General features: G+C 41.7%; 2 protein-coding genes across 5 annotated transcripts in view; both read left to right on the top strand.

Annotated features, from left to right (window-relative positions):
* itprid2 (ITPR interacting domain containing 2) overlaps positions 1-7162 on the top strand; it is a 40208-nt gene extending 33046 nt beyond the window's left edge. For all 3 annotated transcript variants that reach the window (XM_029458664.1, XM_029458662.1, XM_029458663.1), the window contains 7 exons: positions 178-2007; positions 2155-2223; positions 2628-2752; positions 2846-2960; positions 3107-3172; positions 3257-3613; positions 4308-7162. In XM_029458664.1, the coding sequence (XP_029314524.1) occupies positions 178-2007; positions 2155-2223; positions 2628-2752; positions 2846-2960; positions 3107-3172; positions 3257-3613; positions 4308-4415 (2670 nt within the window). In that variant the 3' untranslated portion in view covers positions 4416-7162. The remainder of the gene's footprint in view (positions 1-177; positions 2008-2154; positions 2224-2627; positions 2753-2845; positions 2961-3106; positions 3173-3256; positions 3614-4307) is intronic.
* A 2213-nt stretch (positions 7163-9375) lies between these two features.
* On the top strand, positions 9376-22463 carry cwc22 (CWC22 spliceosome associated protein homolog). Of its 2 annotated transcripts, none has more exons than XM_029459733.1 (20): positions 9376-9512; positions 10781-10837; positions 11008-11243; positions 12574-12761; positions 13300-13566; positions 14165-14293; positions 14584-14752; positions 14931-14984; positions 15080-15215; positions 15298-15504; positions 15608-15670; positions 15757-15852; positions 16667-16748; positions 17027-17087; positions 19052-19129; positions 19540-19692; positions 19817-19944; positions 20302-20403; positions 21216-21385; positions 21505-22463. In XM_029459733.1, the coding sequence occupies exons 2-20, from the start codon at positions 10783-10785 to the stop codon at positions 22242-22244; spliced, it is 3114 nt and encodes a 1037-aa protein (XP_029315593.1). In that variant the 5' UTR covers positions 9376-9512; positions 10781-10782; the 3' UTR covers positions 22245-22463. The 2 variants fall into 2 exon arrangements, with proteins under 2 accessions (XP_029315593.1, XP_029315594.1); XM_029459734.1 differs by lacking the exon at positions 9376-9512 and adding an exon at positions 10048-10106.
* The last annotated feature ends 243 nt before the right edge of the window (positions 22464-22706 follow it).

Below are 22706 nucleotides of genomic sequence, written 5' to 3'. Positions count from 1 at the left end.
GTATCTAAGTTTATATAACACACTTTGACCCTTTTTAAAGGGAAAATTGGACACCTTTTATGTGGATATCCCATCCAATCGCTATTTTTACATTGTTGTATTGTTACGTTTACTTAACATAAAGATCTGAGTACCTCATCTACCACTGGTGATTCATTTTGAATTTATTGTGATTAGGTGCAGGAGAGCAGTGACAGCTGTGACAGTGAGACCACTGTGACATCACATCCTTCAATAGATGTGGCCACGCCTACCGCAAGGGACCAATTAACATTTGAGCTGCCGGACGGCCGTGAGGAAGAGACCGTTACTGGTGTTGCTGCTGAGGCTGATGGGAGAAGTAGTTCCAGGGGAGAAGAGGAGCATGATGGGAGTTCAGAGCACGTTCTACAGTACACAGCCCACCACCTCCCCAGAAACGGACACATGGGAATGCAGCAGGATGAGTCTCAGGAGGACGAGCAAGTTGAGTGTGGAGACCAGAGTGATCCCGAACCAGAACCAGAACAAGAGATTTTACAGAGTATGTCTGCTGCAGAGCAAGAAACACAACCAGAATTGGAACACACCTCGAATCAGTCTGCTTCAGAACCACAACACCCTGAGAACCAGACCGCCACAGATGCAGAACCACCCACAGAGGCAGTGGCTGCTGAGGAAGAGGCCCAGGAAGAGCAAGCATTCTCAAATGATTCTGGTCCACTTTATTTTCCTCCTGCTTCAACGTCTCCAGTTCTCAGTGCTCTGATCCGAGCCAAACAGAGCCAACTGACCTGGGGTGGGCAGCGGGTCGATCCCCAGTCCGCCGATTCGCCCCAAATCCCAGGTAGAAGGCGAAATAGACATGGCATCCCCATGCAGAGGTCCTCCTCTCTGCCCTCCTCACTCCTTTCGCCCTCCAGGGTCGTGTCCTCTGTCAGGATCCAGTTTGGGAGAGGCCAGGTGTCCTGCACACAGCCCAGGTTCTCTTTCAAATACTCCCAGGATGCCGAAGGGGAAGAGGAAGAGGAAGAGGAGGAGGAAGGACAAACCAAGTGTCTGTCTACTCTGATCATAAACCCTGCCTCCTCGTCTGACTCTATCAACAAACCACCAAGGCTTCCCCCAGAAGCTCCCATCCCACCTAAACCCATCCCACGCTACCTACTGCGCTCAACTTGTTCCCTGCAGAGCTGCAGCCCTCCTCCTGATTGGTCAACAGGAAGCCATGGCCGCTCCTGGAGCACCCAGAGTGTTCCTGATCTGTTCTCCCATCAGCCACATCTGGGCCAGTTCCATCAGAACATGAGCACCAACCAAAACCAGCAAAGTTCGAATCCAGGGCAGATGATGTTTCGTTATCCAAATCCTGCAGCTCAGTACGTAAACCCAAGCCCAGCCCCTAGTCCCAGCCCATATCCCTTCACTTCGAACCCTCCTCCGCAGTACCCCTCCCATATGCATCCATACGGCAGTCTTCCTAACTTCCTTCACCACCAAAACTTAACCCACCATTCTAGTCTAAGCAGTCTCTACCAACCTACAACTTCCACAATCCCCCAGCACGGTAGCCTCTCCAACTTGCATCATTCCTCAACTTCCACGGCTCCTCACCACGTCAATCTGGGCAGCCCGCATCCAGGACCTCCAGCAATGCGCCACCAGGGCTACAATCATCTATACGGCCATCAGTCACCTTACCATGCCACTCCTCACGGCTCACAGTTTTCCTCACCCTACTTTGGTTACAATGAGTACAACATGAACCCAAACCTGGCGTTCCCCCACTCCGTTCCCCAGTGTCTGCCATTTTCCCCAGAACACAGCCTCCACCCGGGCCTGGCTCCTCCTGCTCCAGGCTTCTACCCAGGCCTGGCCTCAAACATCGGCCCGGGTCACAGCCTCCACCCGGGGCTCTCTCCTCATGCTGCTTCAGATCCAGGACACAGCCAGGGCCCGTCCAGCACTGAGATGCAGCTGAGGAGAGTCCTGCATGATATCAGAGGAACGGTTCAGAGTCTGAGTCAGGTTAGTCCTCTTCAGTCCCTTAAAGGGATAGTTTGGAATTGTTCTGGTGAATATTTGTCACCTACTCATTCTGATAATAAATAATTGTATATTATAAGCTCGTCGTATTCCACTTCCTGTCCTGACATTACTGTCCTCTCCATCTAGAACCGAGATGGGGTTCTCCGGACTCCGGACGTGTTCAGTGAGCACAGAGCAGCTCTGCCCAGCCACCAGGTACCGTCATACCTCATCACTTTTCAATTTGTGTGGTTAATTGTGCGTTAAATCTAGCAGGGATACTTCCTGCAGTTAAAGTCTATTTAAATCTCACCATGTACAGCTTTTACTCGACGTTCATGACACAAAATCACAAAAACCCTTTAAGCAGATATGTTCTCTGCCTGGGTCATTACGAAGGAGATAACATGTGAAGACAACGTGTCCACATTTACATTTCCCAACATTGTGTATTTAGAGTTATATAATAAACTGACATACTGGCGTTGTGTGACTAAAATGTACATAAGGTTTGTTTGCAGAATGATGTATTGAGACTGATTCTATCCAGGAAGTAAACCAGAGGACTGTTGTTTCCATCAGTGCAGTGTGTTTTACTTTCTCTCTCTCTGTGTTTACAGTCTTTGGCAGAGTTTCAGCAGAAGAGGCAGAGTTTGAACTTGTTCCGCAGTCAGATGATGGACCTGGAGCTGTCAATCATCCGACAGCAGGCTCTGGTCTACAAACACCTGAGCCCTGCCGACAGGTGACTCAGAACAGCAAACAGATACAAGCTTCAGGGTAATGACTGTGATCATATGTGATGCTAAACAAACATTGTGTCTGTGTGTTTTTGCAGGATGGAGGTGGAGCAGCTTCAGTCTCTGAGGTCGGCGGTCAGAGAGGAGCTGCAGGAGCTGGAACAACAGCTTGAAGACAGACTGATGGAGCTGACACACAACACACAGCACAGGGTATATACATACAGTGCAGCTTACTATATAGCATGAAGGGTATATTATTATTTACACCCTTTTGAGACAATGTATGTGATTTCGGACTAAACGGATGTACAAATTGGAGACGCCCTTGACGTAATGTGACCTACTCTCTTCCTCAGGGTCTCCATAGAGACGGCAGTGTTGACAGTCTGTCCACAGCCTCTGCGCTGAGAGCCATGGAGCCGGTCAGCACACACACACACACACACACACACGTTTGTTGTATAAAGCTAAAAGTTTGTCTTAATATACAACCTCTTCCTGTCCAGGTGTCAGACCTCCTCAGAGAGCAGCTCTACCTCCAATCAGAGCTCAGCGACGATGGCCACGCCCCCTCCACCAACCCTTCCTCCCGATCCTCCAGTCCAGTCCGAGGACATCGCAGGCAAAAAGGAGGCGTGTACCGGGCAACAATTAACATAAACCCCGTCCTCCCACCTCGATCCAACACACACACTGAGGAGGAGGAGGAGGAGGAGGAGGAGGAGACGGGAGTGAGGGACGCAGGAGTGAGGGACGCAGGCAGGGACGCAGGAAGGGGCGCAGGAAGGGAAGGAAGAGTACCAGAGGAGGAGGGAGCAGCAGGAGGAGTCGGAGTGGGAAACCTGCAGCAGCTCATCAGAGAGGTAACTTTTACTCGTTAAAGAATAAAATCTTGTGTTTATTATGTGTTTAATGGTATCTGTACAGAGAAAAAACTGCCAATGAGAAAACATTGTCTATTTTACCGTCTTTTACATTATCGTTTATTCTTTGATGAGCTGTATAATACATTTTGTCCTGGTTTTCTTTTTGCCATAGGTTTTGTTAACAAAATGAACACTGCATTTTACATTGTGGATCATAAACAAGCAACAGTGTTGGGCCCCTGTCAGACAGAGCGCCTTTTAGCAGCCTGGGGTGGCTATTTGTAATTGTTTTAATTGAGAGTGAAGCTTTTTGAAAGCTGCTTTTGTGTTGCTGAGTGCCTCGCATATTTCCGCTCTATGCGGCTCACGCTTTTGTGTCCTGAGGGCCTCAAGTTGGGAAACTTTAACTCAGAAAAATGCCCCAGGTCATTGGCATTTTTTTTTACTCTTGTCCAAACCGTAGTTACCATGATGTGAACAGAAAACAGTAGGCCAGGAGGCAAATTACTGCAATACCTGAGATTTCTGGTATGTTTTCAATCATTTAAACTGTACTATAAACTAGCGTACAGTTCATGGTTTGGGAAACGCTAGGGAAGCTTGGGTTTGACGCTAGAGAAAGAGAAAAGTTGCCACAAGTGAGTGAGAACAGCGGCTGTTAAAATGTTTACCAGAAACTGTTGTTTTTCAGATTCGAGAGAGCGTTGCACAGGAGGTCCGACAGGAGATCTACAGCGAGCTGCTGGCTGCCGTGTCGCCACGGCGATCGCCCCTTCCCGGCAGGCAACACCCCCTGTAATCACGGCAACAGCAGAGTACCGCCCCGTTTCACCTTTGGTCTTCATAACCACAGCAACACTGTCCGTCTGTAACACTGTATAGCTGAGTAACACTGTCTGTGTGGAACACTATGTGCCTGTAACACTGTATGTCTGTAACACTGATGGCGAAACCCCACCCACCCCACCTGTGGAGCCTCAGACAGGACGAGGACGTTTATGTGTCTGTTTGGTTCGAGTGTGCTGGTGTGATGCATGCTGGGAACACCATCCTGTGAACCATCAGCGATGATCTGTCGTCTTTTCTTCACATCATGTTTCCTTTTTCTAAGCTGTTTTGATCAAAGCCAGGCCTGAAACTGCTGCCACTAATACTACGAGTACTACAACTACTACTGCTAACAGTACTCTGCCAGTAGCAACACTACAGTCACAGTCCTGTGAACGTCCCCATCAAGTTATTTTGCCCCAGATCCAAGTCTGAGATCAGATCCGTCAGTCCTAAAGAAAATAATAATAATAATAATAATAATAATAATAATAATAATAATGATAATAATGATAAATAATCATCAGCTTGTAAATTAAAACATTAATGTATTTGGTAATTTGGCTGAATTGAGCCTTTAATGTTATCAGAGCAAATACGGGAAGTACCGTAATGAGCTTTTAATTTGAACTTAGTTTGGGGTTAGAACAGTAGGGTCTTATATTAAACTCACTTTATACCCCTTCAAGTTACTCATTCCATGCACATTTCACCTTCATGTAAAAGGTTTAAATAGGTCTTAAAGATATACAATAAGGGGATTATTATCTTACATTTATCAACATTTCTTCATCATCATCATCGTCATCATTATTGTCATTGTGCTTCTGTACCTCTTGCTTCATTTACAGTTCATTCTGTCATGATCTTTCTGATCTGTGCTGAGCTGTCCCTTTAACACTTTCAGTCTTTGCTATGCATTTGTGTGTGTTGGTTGTTCCAGAGCAAGTGATGAGGTCAGTGTGTGATGTCATGAGGTACTGCAGAGGTCAAAGGTTACCCTGCAACAGCAAGTTTCAGTAAGTTGTCATGGCGATAAGGATGATGATGATGATGTAATGCCCGTCAGTCATAGGTTGGAACTTAGCAAGCAGACCATGTATGGATGAGCGGGCAGTGTAGCCCAAACCTTAAAGCCACAGTTCACCCAAAAATCAAAAATACATATTTTTTCGGGTCAGGATTTCTGGAAATAAACATTACTGTTGAGTTTTTCAAATTAATTTTTTTTGTCGCTTTGAGCACCACAAGCCGAGTTCCATCTAGTTCCATTGTATTCTAGAAAAGACAGACATGTCTACGGGACAACACTCGGCAACTCACACATAAACAATCCAGATTGATAAATAGCACTACAGGTAAGAGGAAAATAAAACGTCTTTGATTATTGGGTGAATTGTCCCTTTAGCTGCGTTAGTATATTAGCTTCCCTCTCCGATGACAAAACTGTGTGCAATAATATGAACATATATATTGATAACTGAGACTATTGTGATTAGATTATCAGTAAATTGATGTTAACATTTCAGGTCATCCTGCACCACTTCAGCAGAAACTCTACCTGCATGTCTGATACAAATTAATCTGCAACTTGCTGGTTTTATTGAGAGAAACTCTTGATTTTCCTCGTCTTTGCACAGATTTAACAGAAGTGTTTCATCACTGAACAATTAATTACTAATGACCAATAGAGAGGCAAATCACTCCCTATCAGATGTCCCCCATGGGACCTTATTTTGGATCAAATATGTACAGTAGTCAAAGGCGAGAGATGAAAAATGTTTGATCCCGTTGTGCAATGAATTTCACACAAGATGTTTGTCAATTTAAAAGATAATTTTTTAAGTCGCAGGTTGTCATTACATATTTTTTCCAAAGTAAGGTCCCATGGTGGTCCACCTGGTGGGGTGGGGCTTCGCCTCTTTATTACTGGATATCTGTTTTTCTTCAGCAATGCCTGTGTGTAGTGTCTGTTTAATCCCTCGCAGGTTTTCCGGATAAACCGCTAGTTTTTTTTAAGATAAAAACAACCTTGGGAGTAGCTGAGGTCACAAAAGCGCTCTGCACCCTCCATAGATGAGTGTGATTGGCTGAAAGGCCTGTCAATCAAGACAAACACCCTCCTAAATACCTCTATTTTTGTTTATCTTCAAGGAACAATGATTTTCAAAATTTCCACACAGACTCAGAATTATCTGCTGAAAGCTGAACATTTGGGAATCAATTTATTGACTTTCTTTTGGTGGATTTTCATCCTTGATGTTTGGGAACAATATACGGTGAAGAGATTCAGAGCACAAAGGTCGCCTTATTATTAATGATTCTGAGCTTTCAGCCACATCTCAATCTTTATTATTCAATGCTCCAAATCATTATTAACTCAAACTTCTGACCTCCGATTCTCTTTACCATTTATTGACATTGTGTTTGTTTAAAACGTTTTATTTTTCATTTTCACTGATCACAAACTTTGCTCTGCTGGACTGTGATTTTGAGCTGCCAGGCTCAAACGGGCTTTACATTGTTTTTAAACTGATCAAGAAAATCCTTCGCACAATTCTAATCTCACTTCACTGTCTGACTGTTGGTGTCTATTAATGTCTATTGATGTCAATTAATGATGATGTTTATTTTGTAATGATGTATTTTCAGCGGGATGCAGGGGAGGTATCACTCTGTAGAGATGAGAATAATAAAGATGTATTTATTTTCAGTACAGATGAGTGCTGCTTTACTCGTGTTTGTGAGAGATTTACTCAAGTACTGTATGTAATTATTATTTTTACAAAGTATCTCTTACTTTACTTCAGTGCTTTACTTTTATGCCACTTCAACTGAATCTTCACCTTTATTCAATGCTTGCACTTGACAGAAAACTGAAAATAGAGTAAAACTTCAATATTACCATTACTATACTAACTTCAATATAACTTTAATTGGGATTTCAAATCATTTTAAGCATTTTTATTTGGACTGCCACTTCAACTTTTCCAACTATTTCAAATGTTCAAAACCTTTCAAATGTATTTATTTATGCCACTCATCCCCAAACACGCCACATTGGAGTCATGTTCAGAGCACCTATAGCAGGGGTCGGGAACCTATGGCTCTTTCGATAACGTGATATGGCTCGCAGATAATTTTGAACTGACATTTTTTAACATGATTAACAAGTAATAAATGATTATACTGTGTCATTTTAAAGTAAAACATTTAGCAGCGGATGTTTCTTTAGGGGTGTGTGTGTGTGTGTGTGTGTGTGTGTGTGGGACTATGTCGAGGGCCAAACACGGTCCACATTTATTGAACAGGATAGACATATTGGATAAAGTGCAAAAAGATATGGAACATATTTAAGTAGGCTACATTCGCCGAGTATGCACATAGCCTGTCAGAGCCAGATGTTTGGTATCTTTTCTTAGCTGCCAGTTTAATGTTTGGGGTTCTGTGGAAACCCTCAGTGCATCAGTGAGACTCCTGTGTGGCTTTTTGTTCATGTTCATCACAGAGAAAAGCTGCTCACACAGGTATGTGCTTCTAAACATGCAAAGCATCTGAGCGGCATGAAGGTTGGAAACTGTGCAGCACAGTTATGATAGACATATGATATTTTCTCGTGGGCCGGATATAATTGTGGCCTTGAGTTTGACACCCGTGCAGTAAACACTGAAAGGTGCACATAAATTAGATAAATAACATAAGCGTTTAGTTCATTTAGTAAAAGAGAAATGTGAAAAGTGAGTTGTGAATATAAAAAAATATAAAATCGGGGGGGGGGCACAGACAATGGTAGGGGAAACACTGATAGCGCGGAGACGTGATACACTTAAAACTCAATTTTATTAAATATATGGCTCTCAAGGAAATACATTTAAAGATATTTGGCTTTTATGGCTTTCCCAGCCAAAAAGGTTCCCAACCCCTGACCTATAGCCACCACAGGAGGTCTTTTGTCCCAGGAAGAACAATAATATCGATATCATGTGTAGTATTACTTTTCAATTTCATTTGCAATATTACTTTTCTATTTTAGTTACTAATTTTTATATATATAGTCTTTTATTGTTATTTCTATTAGGCACTGGCATTAGGACTACTTATTATACGCTATGTGGGTCATTCCAGAATTGGAGGACAATTTAAACATCAACACTTTTGAAAAATGAACCTTTTATTTTATTATTTTTTGTTATGTATTTAGGAAAAACAAATAAACAATCAAAAAAAGTGATTTGGCCAGCAAAGGCATCAAATGTACACTTTTTATTAGACGTTTCATTTGTTGTGTGTGACACATACTCTACTCTTTTTTAAGCAGGGTAGCGCGTGGGACACACTTTCAGTGTAAAATTACTGTTATTTAAAATATGTTTATGATTTAAAAGATTGATTTTACCATTACAAGAGACATATATCAATAGAATTATACCAAAAAAAGTAAATAAAAACCCTATATTAAATGTTATATTTGACATGCAAGTTGGTCACCAAGAAGCTGGGACAAGAGAAAAATGCTATTGTAGGGGTGTTTGAGAGCTATTTGATATTTTAAATAATATTTTGAAACAACTTTTTATGCAACTTTATATACATTTTGTCTCAACACAAGTATATTTAACCCAACAAGTGCATGGTTTAGCTTTTTGGGCATGGATTATTAGATTTTTTATATCTGGAATGACCCATATATTTATTACGCTATTGTTTTTTATTCTTATGTATATAACATTTTTGTGCAATCTCTGGCGCAAAAGTTCTTTGAGACTTAAAAAGTTATCTTATCTTAAGCATCATTTTTTTTATTTGGATATAATTAAACCGTTTTACAAGTCTCATATCACAATTTACAAACACACCGGACTAAAAACACTACATCCTTAGAGAAGGTCATTATCACCACCAGGGGGCGATACAAAAAGAGCCGCTGCTGCAATTCTGGGACTTTTATTGTGAAATCCGGAAGCTATCGTAGGAAGTTTTCCGCCAGAAGAACGCCACTAATTTAACAGAGGGACGAAAAGGCGGAAAACAATACGGCAAGAGGACATTAAAAGACAGAGACAACAAAGTAAGAACATGGCATTTCTTTTTAAATACTTAAGAAAATGAAAAGTCAGGAGGTTTTAGTGACACAGAACTAGCATTTTAGCTATCTAGCTTGAGCTAAAGTAGGATTAGCTGACTAGCTAACTTTAGCTCATCCAAACACACATGGCGATAAAACTGACACGTTCGTTTGAGTTTTTGGTTTTTGAAGATCCAGGTAATATTGTTTTAATAATCGGGCCAAACGACTAATTTAGAAGTACGTACTTATTTATTTACGTTCATATATAATATCGGTGTCAGTGTTAGCTTTCCCTGTACGTTAGCTACAGGTAACTAAACTTCTATGTTATAAGTTTTACCTACAACTCTCCAGACACTTTACATTGTCTCCAAATGTCAGTTAACTCAAAATAACAAAACAGGGTGCTGCGTATGTGATGTTGTTTCTATCTACGATCTGCTTTTGTTCGGTAATATCTGTCTCTGAGACATTGATAGCCCAGATAAATAACATTTGGAAAAAGTCAACAGTAATTTGTCTTTCCACCAGAGCTGAGTCAATTCATTGGTGATGCCAAAAAGCCAATATTGTGATGATCCCAGCATCTTAAATGTGAGAATATGGATGCTTCCTTATTGCACATTATGTGAAACTGATTAACCTTTGTGTGTTTGACTGTTGGTTGGACTAAAGAAATAACAAAAACAATTTAAAGACATCACTTTTGGTTTTATGGAGTTGTCATGGGCTTATTGATTGATCGATAATAAAATGAGTTAGTTGCAGCCCTACTTTCCGCAATCGGTGCTCTTTTCTGCATAAAAGAAACAAGTGAGTTGGCTTGATTTGATGTTTTTTTTTTTTAAGTTGTACAAAGCTGGCTTAAAGTTTATCTGGAGCAGATTGTTGTCAGAGCAACACATCTGTTAACCCAATCCTTCAAAAGTGAAGCTATTCTGGAAAATTAGAAAGTGTGTATATATATATATATATTTTTATAAAATACTCACTACAACACCCATGAGTAAAATATATATATATATATATATATATATATATATATAGACTTTTAGGAAGTTACAGTTAAAGATATATTCCACTATGCAGACTAAAACAGATTGTTGTTTTTTGTTTATGTTGGATTAGATGACAATAAGAAAAACGTATTGCTAATAAAAATGTCTCTTTGTTCATCAACAGACTTCCTGCTTTTTTTATGTATGAGTTGATCTGTGATTGTTGTTACTTATTTATGAGGGTCATTGATTTGTATGTGTGTTTTTCAGGTATGGACTCTCCAGGCAGAAGTCTCAGTCCCATTCCTGTGCCGAAAGAACAAAGTGGTGAGTAAAACCTGCTGTCACTATTTTATGTTGTTGTAGTAGTAGTAGCTATAGTATCACCTGATAACGCTTCTCTCTCTCTGTCTCTCTCTGTGTGTGTGTGTGTGTGTGTGTGTGTGTGTGTGTGTGTGTGTGTGTGTGTGTGTGTGTGTGTGTGTGTGTGTCCTCAGGACCATCAGAAGACGAGTCCAGTCCTGCAGCAGAGAAGCCCCAAAAGGCCGGCTCGGCTGAGAGAAGCCCCAAAGAGAAGTCCCCTCAGGCCAGTCCTGCAGGCCGTTCCCCCTCCGGTAGCCCTGCCTCTGGGAGTGCTGCCTCCAGCAGCTCAGACGACAGCACTAGCAGTGATGATGAGGACGAACATCATGGAGCACTGAGGAAACTCAGGAGCAGTGTGGCTCAGATCAAAGTAAGCAAGGATTAATTCAGATTTACTTTCAACTTCCTCCTGTTGTTAAAGGCCTTGAAACAAGAAAAGGCTGGTGTCTACATTCTGCCAATGAGCATGCGCACAAGTAATATTTCTGAAAGGGAAACTGTTGCTGTGACAGCAGTGCCGTGAGGGCTGGATGTTGGTTTGAGTTCAATTCAAAAGTCTAGTTTCGATTCTTGCTCAGATAATTACCGATGTTGCATAAAGAGTTTCTCAGAATGTATTTATCCATCCATTTTCTGCAACTTATCCTTAGCCATGTCCCTCTCCTTAGCAGCATTTACTGGCTCCTCCTGGGGGATCCCAAGGTGTAATTTCTCCAGTGTGTTCTGGGTCTCCTCCCAGTTACATCAGCATTTATCCTGGGAACTTAAATTTCTTCTACATTTTACAAGTGAGCAACACGATTGTTTCCTTTATCAGTTTTTTCCCGATGAAGTTCTAGCACCAAATCTTTGGCAAGTTACACGGTGTACAGGAATTTTTTTGCAACTATTGATCTACTCGTCTTTCTCCTTCGCACCTGTCTTATGAACTAGATGTTCTTCTAGTTTGTTGAAAGTGCACATATAGGCTAAATTCTAAACACGTTTCCCGGCTATCAAACTGTGGACCAAGAATTGTATTTAATTGGCAAATGCAAATCTATCACATCTAGGTATTTTCTTAGGCACTCGTGTGCAGAACTGTTGAGCAAGAATAATAAAAGACCTGCAACACTTGTGTTTGGAGATGTTGGGTCTGCATGTGACAAAGTGAATTTATCTCTGAGATATCCGGCCTCACTGAATATTTTGTGATTTTGGTCTTTCAAGTTTGGCCGCTCTGCTGTGTTCATTTCCATGGCAACAGAGCATGATTTGAGATCAAAACATGTTTGTGAGACAGAGTAGCCAGAGTTAAAGTTAGATGGCCTGCTTCATGAAACAGATCGGTGACCAGTGAAGAAAATACTGAAGACATCTCCACTGAATACAGACGCAGCTTGTCTGATTGACAGAATCGCAGATGGAAGAGAACTGTGTGTCCATTACTGTCATCTTAGACACGAACTCCCCGGGTACCCACAAGCTTTTACTTAAAGTAGAAACTGACTCAGACTGACTCTAATTTGAACTGAAGCTGTGTTGTCTCTCTTATTCAGCTAAACCTAGACTTTTAAAGGAATGGCAGTCTGTTCTTCTGTTCGTCCAGTTTACTCTCAGGAATTCACGTCCAAGTCTATCATTCAGAGACGATGCAGATCCTTTTAACATGTGGACACTAAAGAACTACTGCTGACACTCTTTGATTATTTGTTGTCCAGAGATCAAGATCCAAGTCCAGGTCCAGAGAACGAGACCGATCTATATCCAGAGAGCGAGACCGATCCAGATCTGGCGAGCGAGACAGATCCAGATCCATATCCAGAGACAGATCAAGATCCAGAGGACGCGACAGGTCCAGAGAGAGAGACAGAGACCGGGGGCGCTACGACAGAGGACGCTATACTCGGTAACAGACACAAACACTACCTTTTATTGGCTTGTCATAATTTTAGTTTATTATTGATATGTTTAAAGACATTGTGAAACTGGGTCATAAAACACACTACACATAACATACTTGTCCACACATTGGCTAAAAACATCCAGATTGAATCCTACAGGACATGCAGAAGCATAGAATGAAATAAAACAAAGTATTAAGTATTGCATAAAAGCACGACACAAGATAGAAACACTTAAAAGTAAAATAACGATAACAACAAAGAGCCAAGTCTGCTGCCACATGTGATGTACATTTTTACTAAATATGTTTACCCATCTCTCCTCTTTCCATTTAATTAAATACTAAGTTAAAGGGAACCTTTAAAAAAACAAGACTGTTTATTTATGTTTATATATTTATCTCTTTAATGGTGACGTGCTGATTTAGTGACCATAAACATATTCCAACCACAAGCATCAGACATGGATACATCACATCAGACCGGTTCCAACCTGAGAACCTTTTTTAAGTAACAAAGTTTTTGTTTGGTCTCATCCTCCAGGGATCGCTATGACGATCGCTATGACGATCGTCGTGACGACAGGGATGGGCGTTTTGACCGACGAAACAACCGGGATGCAGAGTGGGATCAGAGAAGGCGAGGGCGCTCCGGCTCCCCTCCAACAGACAGGGAGCCAATGGCGTCTGAGGAGCCGCCAGTCAAGAAGAAGAAAGAGGAGATTGACCCGATCCTGACGAGGACGGGTGGAGCTTACATCCCCCCCGCCAAGCTGCGCATGATGCAGCAGCAAATCACTGACAAGACCAGGTGAGAGTTTTAAAAATGATTTCTTTTTATAGAACCTAGGATTAAACACCATCCTTTTAAGATTTGGTTGATCAACTCCTGTTGACCAACTCCACTTTCCAATCATCAGTTTGTGGATTTATTTTCTGTTTATTAATTCACATTAATGAACATTTCTGTGTGGAGACTTGAAACTTTGGACGGAGTGATAATCCATCGTGGTAAACATTTAATTACCTCAATATGAACCGTTCATCAACACCTTTTATCTTTATGGTCAAAGTTGAGTTATCAGCGTGGTGAAACAGTTGAGCGTGGTGCATTCAAGGACGCTCTGAGATTTGAACGTAGGCTTTGATGAGCTCCGTCAGCGCCGTAACTCACCGGGTAGAGCGTTGTACCGTGAAGGCTGAGTCCTTGTCACGGCAGTCGGTGTTTGAGTCCGGCCCTGGGCCCAACCCCTCTCTGTCTCACCTGCCTTTCCTGTCTCTCTCTCACTATCAAAATAACGTAGAAATGCCAAAACGTAATCTTACATAAAATAAAAGAACAAAAAGAAAATATGGAACACTTTCAACTTAACTTGTGTGTTGTCACTGATGCCCCTCCTTCTGTGCAGCCTGGCCTATCAGAGGATGAGCTGGGAGGCCCTGAAGAAGTCCATCAACGGTCTGATCAACAAAGTCAACGTGTCGAACATCGTCTTCATCATCCAGGAGCTGCTGCAGGAGAACATCGTCAGGGGGAGGTGAACAATAACACTCGCCAACATACAACTTTACATTAAGTCAATATTCAAATCTGAAAGGTGTATTTAAGATGTTTATGTGACACTTGAAGAGAAACAAAGTGTATTTCAGATGATGTAATGATGTAAATGTGAGGACAAAACTTACAGATCCGAGTAAAACTCATATAGTGTAATGAAGGGCTATAAACTTTCTCTTCTCTGAATCCACCAAGAGAAAGAAAAGTCTGGAGGTTACGTTGTTGTCCGTCTGACTTCCCACTGTAACTGTCTACCTGTCTGTCTCCCAGGGGTGTGCTGTCTCGCTCGGTGCTTCAGGCTCAGGCGGCATCTCCGATTTTTACTCACGTTTACTCGGCTGTTGTCGCCATCATCAACTCAAAGTTCCCTCAGATTGGAGAGCTGATCCTCAAACGCCTCATCCTGTCCTTCAGGAGGAGCTACCGCCGCAACCTCAAGGTGTCTGTCTGTCTGTCTGCCTGTCTGTCTGTCTGTCTGTCTCGTATAAATTCACTCAAAAAACATTTGTGTTCAGTTCTTTTCATTGATATTAAATGTGAATTTCATTTAACATCATATATATTGGCTGTATTTGTATTCGTGATGTATTAAAACCAGTCTGTCTTTTGTTTTCCAGCAACAGTGCCTGACGGCCTCAAAGTTTGTGGCTCATCTCATCAACCAGAACGTGGTAGGTCCTGGTGTCTGACTTTCATACTAACGGAGAGTTTAAGTGTTTATGTTCAGCTCTAATGAACTGTGTTTACTTCCGTCTCTCGCCCGCAGGCTCATGAGGTTTTGTGTCTGGAGATGCTCACTCTGCTGCTGGAGCGTCCGACTGACGACAGCGTGGAGGTCTCCATCGCCTTCCTGAAGGAATGTGGACTTAAACTGACCGAGGTGTCCCCGCGAGGAATAAACGGTAGCTACGAATGTTAACTCGAGCCACGTAACCAGTATTGTCCAATAAACAAAATGAATCATAAAGTCTCTTTTTATTTCAGCCATATTTGAGCGTCTCAGGAACGTCCTCCACGAGTCGGCCATTGATAAGAGGGTCCAGTACATGATCGAGGTGATGTTTGCCATCAGGAAGGACGGTTTCAAAGATCACCCTGTGATCCCAGAGGGCCTGGACCTAGTGGATGAGGGAGACCAGTTCACCCACATGCTGCCACTGGACGACGAGTACAACATCGAGGACGTCCTCAGTAAGCCACATAGAGGGAGGGGGAGAGTGGCGCTGCAACTCTCTCTGCAGAAATAAAAGTGTGCTGTACAAGTAGCTCTAACTGTGTTTGTGTGTTCACTCAGATGTGTTTAAGTTGGACCCAGACTTCTTGGACAACGAGGAGAAATACAAAACCATCAAAAGAGGTGAGAATGCGCACAAACATCAAACCATCCAATCAGCTTTCACTTATTTCACAGTTTAACCAATCAGCTGTCACCTGTCCTGGCAGAGATCCTGGACGAGGGCAGCAGCGACTCAGGGGAGGAGGGTGACGACAGCGACGAAGATGAAGACGAGGAAGAGGAAAACGCGGAGGCAGCAGAAGGTGAGACGGACCTGCTGAACACAGTTTTCTCTCTCAATTTAAAGGGGCATTCCACTGATTTCACTACTAAGCTCATGTTTAAAAAAAGAAGAAGAAATGGCAGCCCGCAAAACCTACGCTGTACAATTGACGTCAGTACAATTCTTCCGTTTGGTTGGCGATGAAAGGATTCGGCAAATGTTGCATTGAAGATGATGTCCCAGCAGTTTCACACGCCGTTGCTATGACAATCAGCTAAGAATCCTGTCTACTCTTAGGGTACTATCTGCAGAGGAAAATTAGATCTAGAGGAGTACCAGGTCGAGTTGAGCTGTACCATGCAGAGGAAATGAGGCAATAATGAGCTGTAGAGGTGCTTGTAGGCAAAAGACAAGAATCGTATTTCCCAAATGTCAAGCTACTACCTTTTCATAGCAGTCTCTTACAAGTCCACCAATGTTATGGAGGTGCAATATTAAATCAATGAAATATCCCTTTAACACTCCCTTAAATAAAAACATTTCTTTGACTTATTTTATTTTTGTTTTCTGAACTGTTGTTAAATTGAGGTAAATTCCAGTTCTTCTGTTAACATAATGAGAGTTAAAGGACACCCCCACCAACCTTGTTATATATTATTTATTTATATATATATATATATTATTTATTTATTTATATATATATATATATATATATATATATATATATATATATATATATATATATATATATATATATATATATATATATATATATATATATATATATTATTATTATTTCAATACTCTGATTTTAATACACCATTAAAGAAGCCCTCTCTGTCTCTCCCTCACAGATGAGAAGATCACCATCTATGATCAGACAGAAGTCAATCTGGTGGCTTTCAGAAGAACCATCTACCTCGCTATCCAGTCCAGGTACACACACACATACAGTCAGTGACTCAGTTGTCTCTCAGGGTGTTGCCAGTTATTTACAGCTCCTTCTATATTTGATGGACTTGGACTAATATTTAAAGCTGTGTGTGCAGCCTAGTTACCATGGTTTCAATATAGAGCAGCTGACAGGTTTGAGAACAAGATGAAACAGATTTCAGAAAATGACACAAACAGTCACACACACCCACACACCCCTACCTGAGCTCTCTGATGTATACTTACTGACTGACTGATTGATTGATGGTTTGTTTCTGTAGTTTGGACTTTGAGGAGTGCGCTCACAAACTGATCAAGATGGACTTTCCTGACAGCCAGACGGTAAGTCCACACAAACACACGGCAGATTTAAATGGCTTCAGTGAAGCGAACACACACTCCAATAAGGATAAATGTAAAAACTTGTCTCTTCCTGAATGTGATAAATCTGAAAATACTCTGGAGTATATTGATGAATAAAACAAGCTGACATTTGTAAACTGTTGTTTTTAACTATAATTGTTGGAATAACAACAGCTGGAGGTAAAATCTAGAGATGAAACGATTGATTAGTCGATCGATCAGGGAAATTAATAGCAGCAATTGTGAAAATCAATTAATCATGAAAGTAATTTAATAAGCAAAAAACTGGTTGCAGCTTCTGAAATGTAGGGATACGTTGTCTTCCTCTCACTGCTGATCAGAAGGTGGCGCTGAGAAACAAGTTCACTATTTGATAACTAAAGGATGAAAAAGTAGAGCATATAACATGACCTTGTAGTGTGTGTGTGTGTGTGTGTGTGTGTGTGTGTGTGTGTGTGTGTGTGTGTGTGTGTGTGTGTGTGTGTGTGTGTGTGGTCCTGAGGAATAGTTGCTTTCAGACAGTGACAGTTGCGTTTGTTAGAAAGCGCTGCGAGAAACATTTGTCAGAGGACAAGTGTGTGTGTGTGTGTCTCCTCGACACTTCAGACAGAAGAAATGGACCAAAGCAGACACGTTGACTCTGAGAACTGTAAAAGGGTCTTAAAACATGCACTTGATGACTTCACACAGGATATAATGCTAAAAAGTTAGCGTCCAATTTAAGTTACTTGTACTCGTTACTTTTGTCTTGTTCCTTCATGTCGTTGAAATGCAGAAACCATAAAATCACTGACTGATTTTCAGTAAACTAGCAACAGCAACGCCAAACAGAAACAAGTGTAACCTCATCATTGTTGGAGTCTGCATGCGTGTCATGGTTGAACTGCTGAAACGATTAGTCAAATAATTGCTTAGTTTTGATTTTAAAAAAAAGTCATTCATGCAAAAATGGTCAAACATTTACTGGTTCCTGGTGTGTTTGTGTGTGTGTGTGTGAGAGATCACAGCTGTTGAACTTGTCAGCCAGAGTTTCATCAGCATCAGGACTGAATCACTCGACACAACAGCTGGAAACACACACACACACGTCCTCTTACAGCCTCTGTTTCTCACACACACACGGACTGAATGAGGTGCATGGGGAAGAAAAAACACATTTAATTAGTCTTAAAGTTTTCACATCTATAGCAAGATGCCTGAAAGTGTCTCATGTTAATAACTTAAGGGTTAGAGTTTTACGAAGAGTGTTAAAAGAGCGTAATGTGCAGTAACCAGTCTGCAGCTTTTAGCTTGCTGCCTTTTTATCATTCATGTTATCGGGTGGACGTCGGCACAAATGAATCCTAAAATCAAGCAGTAGTGGTTATTTGTTTTATCAATATGCACATCAACCGTTGTGAATGTCATGAATTCTGAATTACGCCTAATTATGTGGAGTATTAAGTATGAGATCGATCATTTCTAAGAGCGTCTGAAGTAACGATGCTTTTAGGAAACTCCTCTTGAGATTAAATAGATTGATAAAATTGATTACTATCGTTTTTTGCCTCGATGTTTTTAGGAAACGGGTCAGTGTTTGGTCATGAGTGTGTTTATATGCGACGTTACTGATATCTGAAGACGTGTCATCACAGCTGCTCTCTACACATCACACCTCTGGGATTTCACACCTGGCTGCTGCACTCACATTCACATCATTTGAACTTTAACCCCATTTAACACGGAGCTTCCAGAGAACATCCAATCAGATCACAGCTGGTCGAGAAGCCTAAACGTCTAAGAACAGTCCGACATGTTTTCTAAATGAGAAATGTGAACTACATAATATTACTGTTAAAACAGATTTTATACCAACAGTTTGATAAATAGGATTTGAACATTACTGTGTCTCTGTATAAATGTATTCCTTGTTTTAATAAGATTTTTATTGTTTGTGTGAACAGAAAGAGCTGTGTAACATGATCCTGGACTGCTGCGCTCAACAGAGAACCTACGAGAAGTTCTTTGGTCTGCTGGCCGGGGTGAGACACACACACACACACACACACACACACACACACGAGAGATACTGACTGACGGTCCATAACTGTATGGGATAATATGCATTATTCGATATGTAGTTCGTTATGAAATAATACCGGACATTTCTAGCCAACAATCTTTTACATTTTAAAGTTAAATGCAATCAATCTGGTGCACTTTGAGGGCAGAATTAAGAGGCTAGATCTGTAAACCATGTTGTGCTTTTGTAAACAGTTTAATCATGAACTCGTATGTTGTGGCCTATAGATATAAATGGCAAAGAGTGAAGACTGCAAAGAAGTCACACCCACATAGCATCGTAAACGAGACGGGATCCGTCTGTGGGTTGCAAAACAATATATTGTGCAGCCCTATATTTAAAAGTGTGTGTGTGTGTGTGTGTTTTCAGAGATTCTGTCTGCTGAAGAAAGAGTACATGGAAAGTTTTGAGGGGATTTTTGCGGAGCAGTACGACACGATTCACCGACTGGAGACCAACAAGCTGAGGAACGTGGCTCGACTGTTCGCTCACCTGCTCTACACAGACTCTGTGCCCTGGAGTGTAAGAACACACACAACCATTAAATCCATTCCAGTCTGACTAAACTCAGAGGCAACGCACATGAAGCTGTTTGACTTTTCTAATCGAGTTATTTAAATGATTCATCCACTCGCTCTCTCTCCAGGTGCTGGAGTGTGTCAGAATGAGTGAGGAGACCACGACGTCGTCCAGCAGGATCTTCGTGAAGATCCTTTTCCAGGAGCTGTGTGCCTACATGGGCCTCCCCAGACTCAACCAGAGGCTCAAAGACCCGTACGAACACACACTGAATGAAACATGAGATGTTCTGTCTCTGTTAAAACGATAAATGAGTCTCTAATGCTGTAATGGACAGTAAAGCATGAACACTATGTTTCAACAAAGATAGCAAATACTTGGTTAGCAACTTGGATTTAATACGAACATGAAGATCAGAGAAAGAAACAAAGTTTTTAATTAATAAAGTACATTTGTGATGCTGGTTTCAGCTGTTATTAGGTGATTGGTCTACTTGTTAGAAGTGTACAAATATGAAAAAACAACACACTGATTCTTTGATAATTGGACAGCGTGTACTAAAGAATTAAAAACGCACAAACGTCATATTAATCTGCAAACTTTGTGTTTCAGGACTCTGCAGCCGTTCTTTGAGGGTCTTTTCCCCCGTGATAATCCCAGAAACACTCGCTTCGCCATCAACTTCTTCACCTCTATTGGATTGGGAGGACTGACGTAAGGGACACGTACAGACATGTTTGCACACACATACTGTATATATGCAATGTGTCCAAAAGTAATGGAGTGTCTGCAGGTCTTCAAAAGTCTTAGAGGATCACTCCGTGTAGATTCCTCAAATTAACCTTAAAGGAGACGTATTACGCTCATTTTCAGGTTCATACTACTAAACATGTTTACACGCTTTAATGTTCAAAAAACACATTTCTTTCATACAGTCTTTTTGAATACACCTGTATTCACCCTCTGTCTGCTAAAACTTAAGTAAACGTCAATGAATTAATTATTTTAATTGGTTAATCTATCCATCCATATTCTGCTCATCTGGTTTCAAATGAAGTTAAGTTTATTAAATTCTAACAATAGAAATTATTGTTAAATACCATTGGGAAGTATTGAAAAAATGTGAAGTAATAAATTATTCTAGGTTATATCGGAATGAAATTGTGGTTTTAAAAAGTCTTTAATATAAAGGAGACGGAATCCTAGAAAGTCTGAAGTTCAACACAAAACAAGTTTATGTTCGGAATAAATTCTGCTTTGTGAATGCGATGTTTATAATTTTATAACACATTCAAAAATAAGACTTTACTTTCTGTAATAAAACATAACCTTCAGAGATTCATTTCAGATTTTATCAGAATGAGTACAAAAATAGAATAAATGAGAAAATATTCAATCTCCATTCTTCACAAGGAACATAAAAGGGAAACGTTGGGTCTAACATTATGAATTAATTCACTGCGCAGATGTTATCTTTGTGACGTCCAAACATTTCACACCCATAATTCTCTCTCTCTCTCTCTCAGGGACGAGTTGAGGGAACATTTGAAGAACGCTCCCAAGATTATCATGACTCAGAACCAGGAAGTGGAATCCTCTGACTCCTCCTCATCTTCATCCTCCTCTTCCTCCTCGTCTGATTCCTCCTCGTCAGACTCGTCCAGCGATTCAGACTCATCCAGCAGCAGCAGCTCAGGTACGACCATATTCATTTATTAAAAGTGAATTTAATTGCATGTTACATGTTCACATATCTGTAGATGCAAAACAAGAAGCAGAAATTTATATTAGATTTTTTTCCCCCTCGTCCTACAGACTCAGACAGCAAACACAGAAAGAAGAAGAGAAAAGAACAAAGCGTGGAGAAAAAGAAGAAGATGAAGAAAGGTGAGGACAAGAAGAAGAAGCAGAAGAAGAAGAAGGAAAAGCAGTCTGACAAGAAGCGAGCTGTACGCAAGAATGACGATGAGGACAGTGATGACGAGAAGCAGGCGATGAAGCACAGGAAAGGCCATCCACGTGAGGTCGAGGGGCGTCCGCGTGAGGTCGAGGGGCGTCCGCGTGAGGCCGAGGGGCGTCCGCGTGAGGCCGAGGGGCGTCCGCGTGAGGCGGAGGGGCGTCCGCGTGAGGCGGAGGGGCGTCCGCGTGAGGCGGAGGGGCGTCCGCGTGAGGCGGAGGGGCGTCCGCGTGAGGCGGAGGGGCGTGCGCGTGAGGCGGAGGAGCGTGAGAGTGCGCGTGAGGCAGATGAACGTGTGCGTGCACGTGAGGGTGCCCGCCGGAGCAGACGAGACGACAGAGAAGAAGAAGAGGAGCGGCAGCAGGAGGGTGAGAGAAGAAAAATGGACACTCAAGGCCGGCAAAGAGACGGGGAGAGAGAGAGAGACAGCGGGAGGGAAAGGGACAGAGACAGCGGGAGGGAAAGGGACAGAGAGCGAGGGAGGGAGAGAGAGACTGAGGAGAAGCGAGAGAGTGAGAGAGAGCGAGAGAAGCCGAGGGATAGAGAGAGGAATAAAGAGAACAGAGACAGGAACAGAGAGGAGAGGAGGAGGAAGTAAACGTCTTTCTCTCTCCGTCCTGAAGCAGCAGTGATGGACTGATGACTGACAGACGTGAAGTCATCCCTCGCTTCTTTACCGCATCCTGTCACTCTCTGGTGTTTTGGATTTGGGTCTGTCCCTCTGTCTGAATCTGTCTGTATTTTCTATTATTGATTTTTGTCGTTATGGAAATGTGAAAAAAAAAAAACATTAAAAGTTGCGTTAGCTGTTTTGTAATCTGTTTCAACTTTTTCAAACTTCCCATCAATCGCACAATACTTCATTACATACAGTATATAATGTATAATATTTCACTGTGCAGTAGCTGACGTCATTTTCCTCCCCTCCTGCTATCTGCGGATTACCGTTGTCAAAATCCCTGTCACTTCCTAGAAAAAATTACAGCTAGCAACCTATACGCTGATCGTCAGGCTCTGACAGCGTACTGATCAAGAGCCTAATGCAGCTTTTAAATTGTCT

Source organism: Cottoperca gobio, chromosome 21 (assembly GCF_900634415.1).
Source record: "Cottoperca gobio chromosome 21, fCotGob3.1, whole genome shotgun sequence".
Lineage (NCBI taxonomy): Eukaryota > Metazoa > Chordata > Actinopteri > Perciformes > Bovichtidae > Cottoperca > Cottoperca gobio.
Note: the sequence above shows the minus strand (reverse complement) of the source record. Positions and strands in the feature narration are given on the sequence as shown.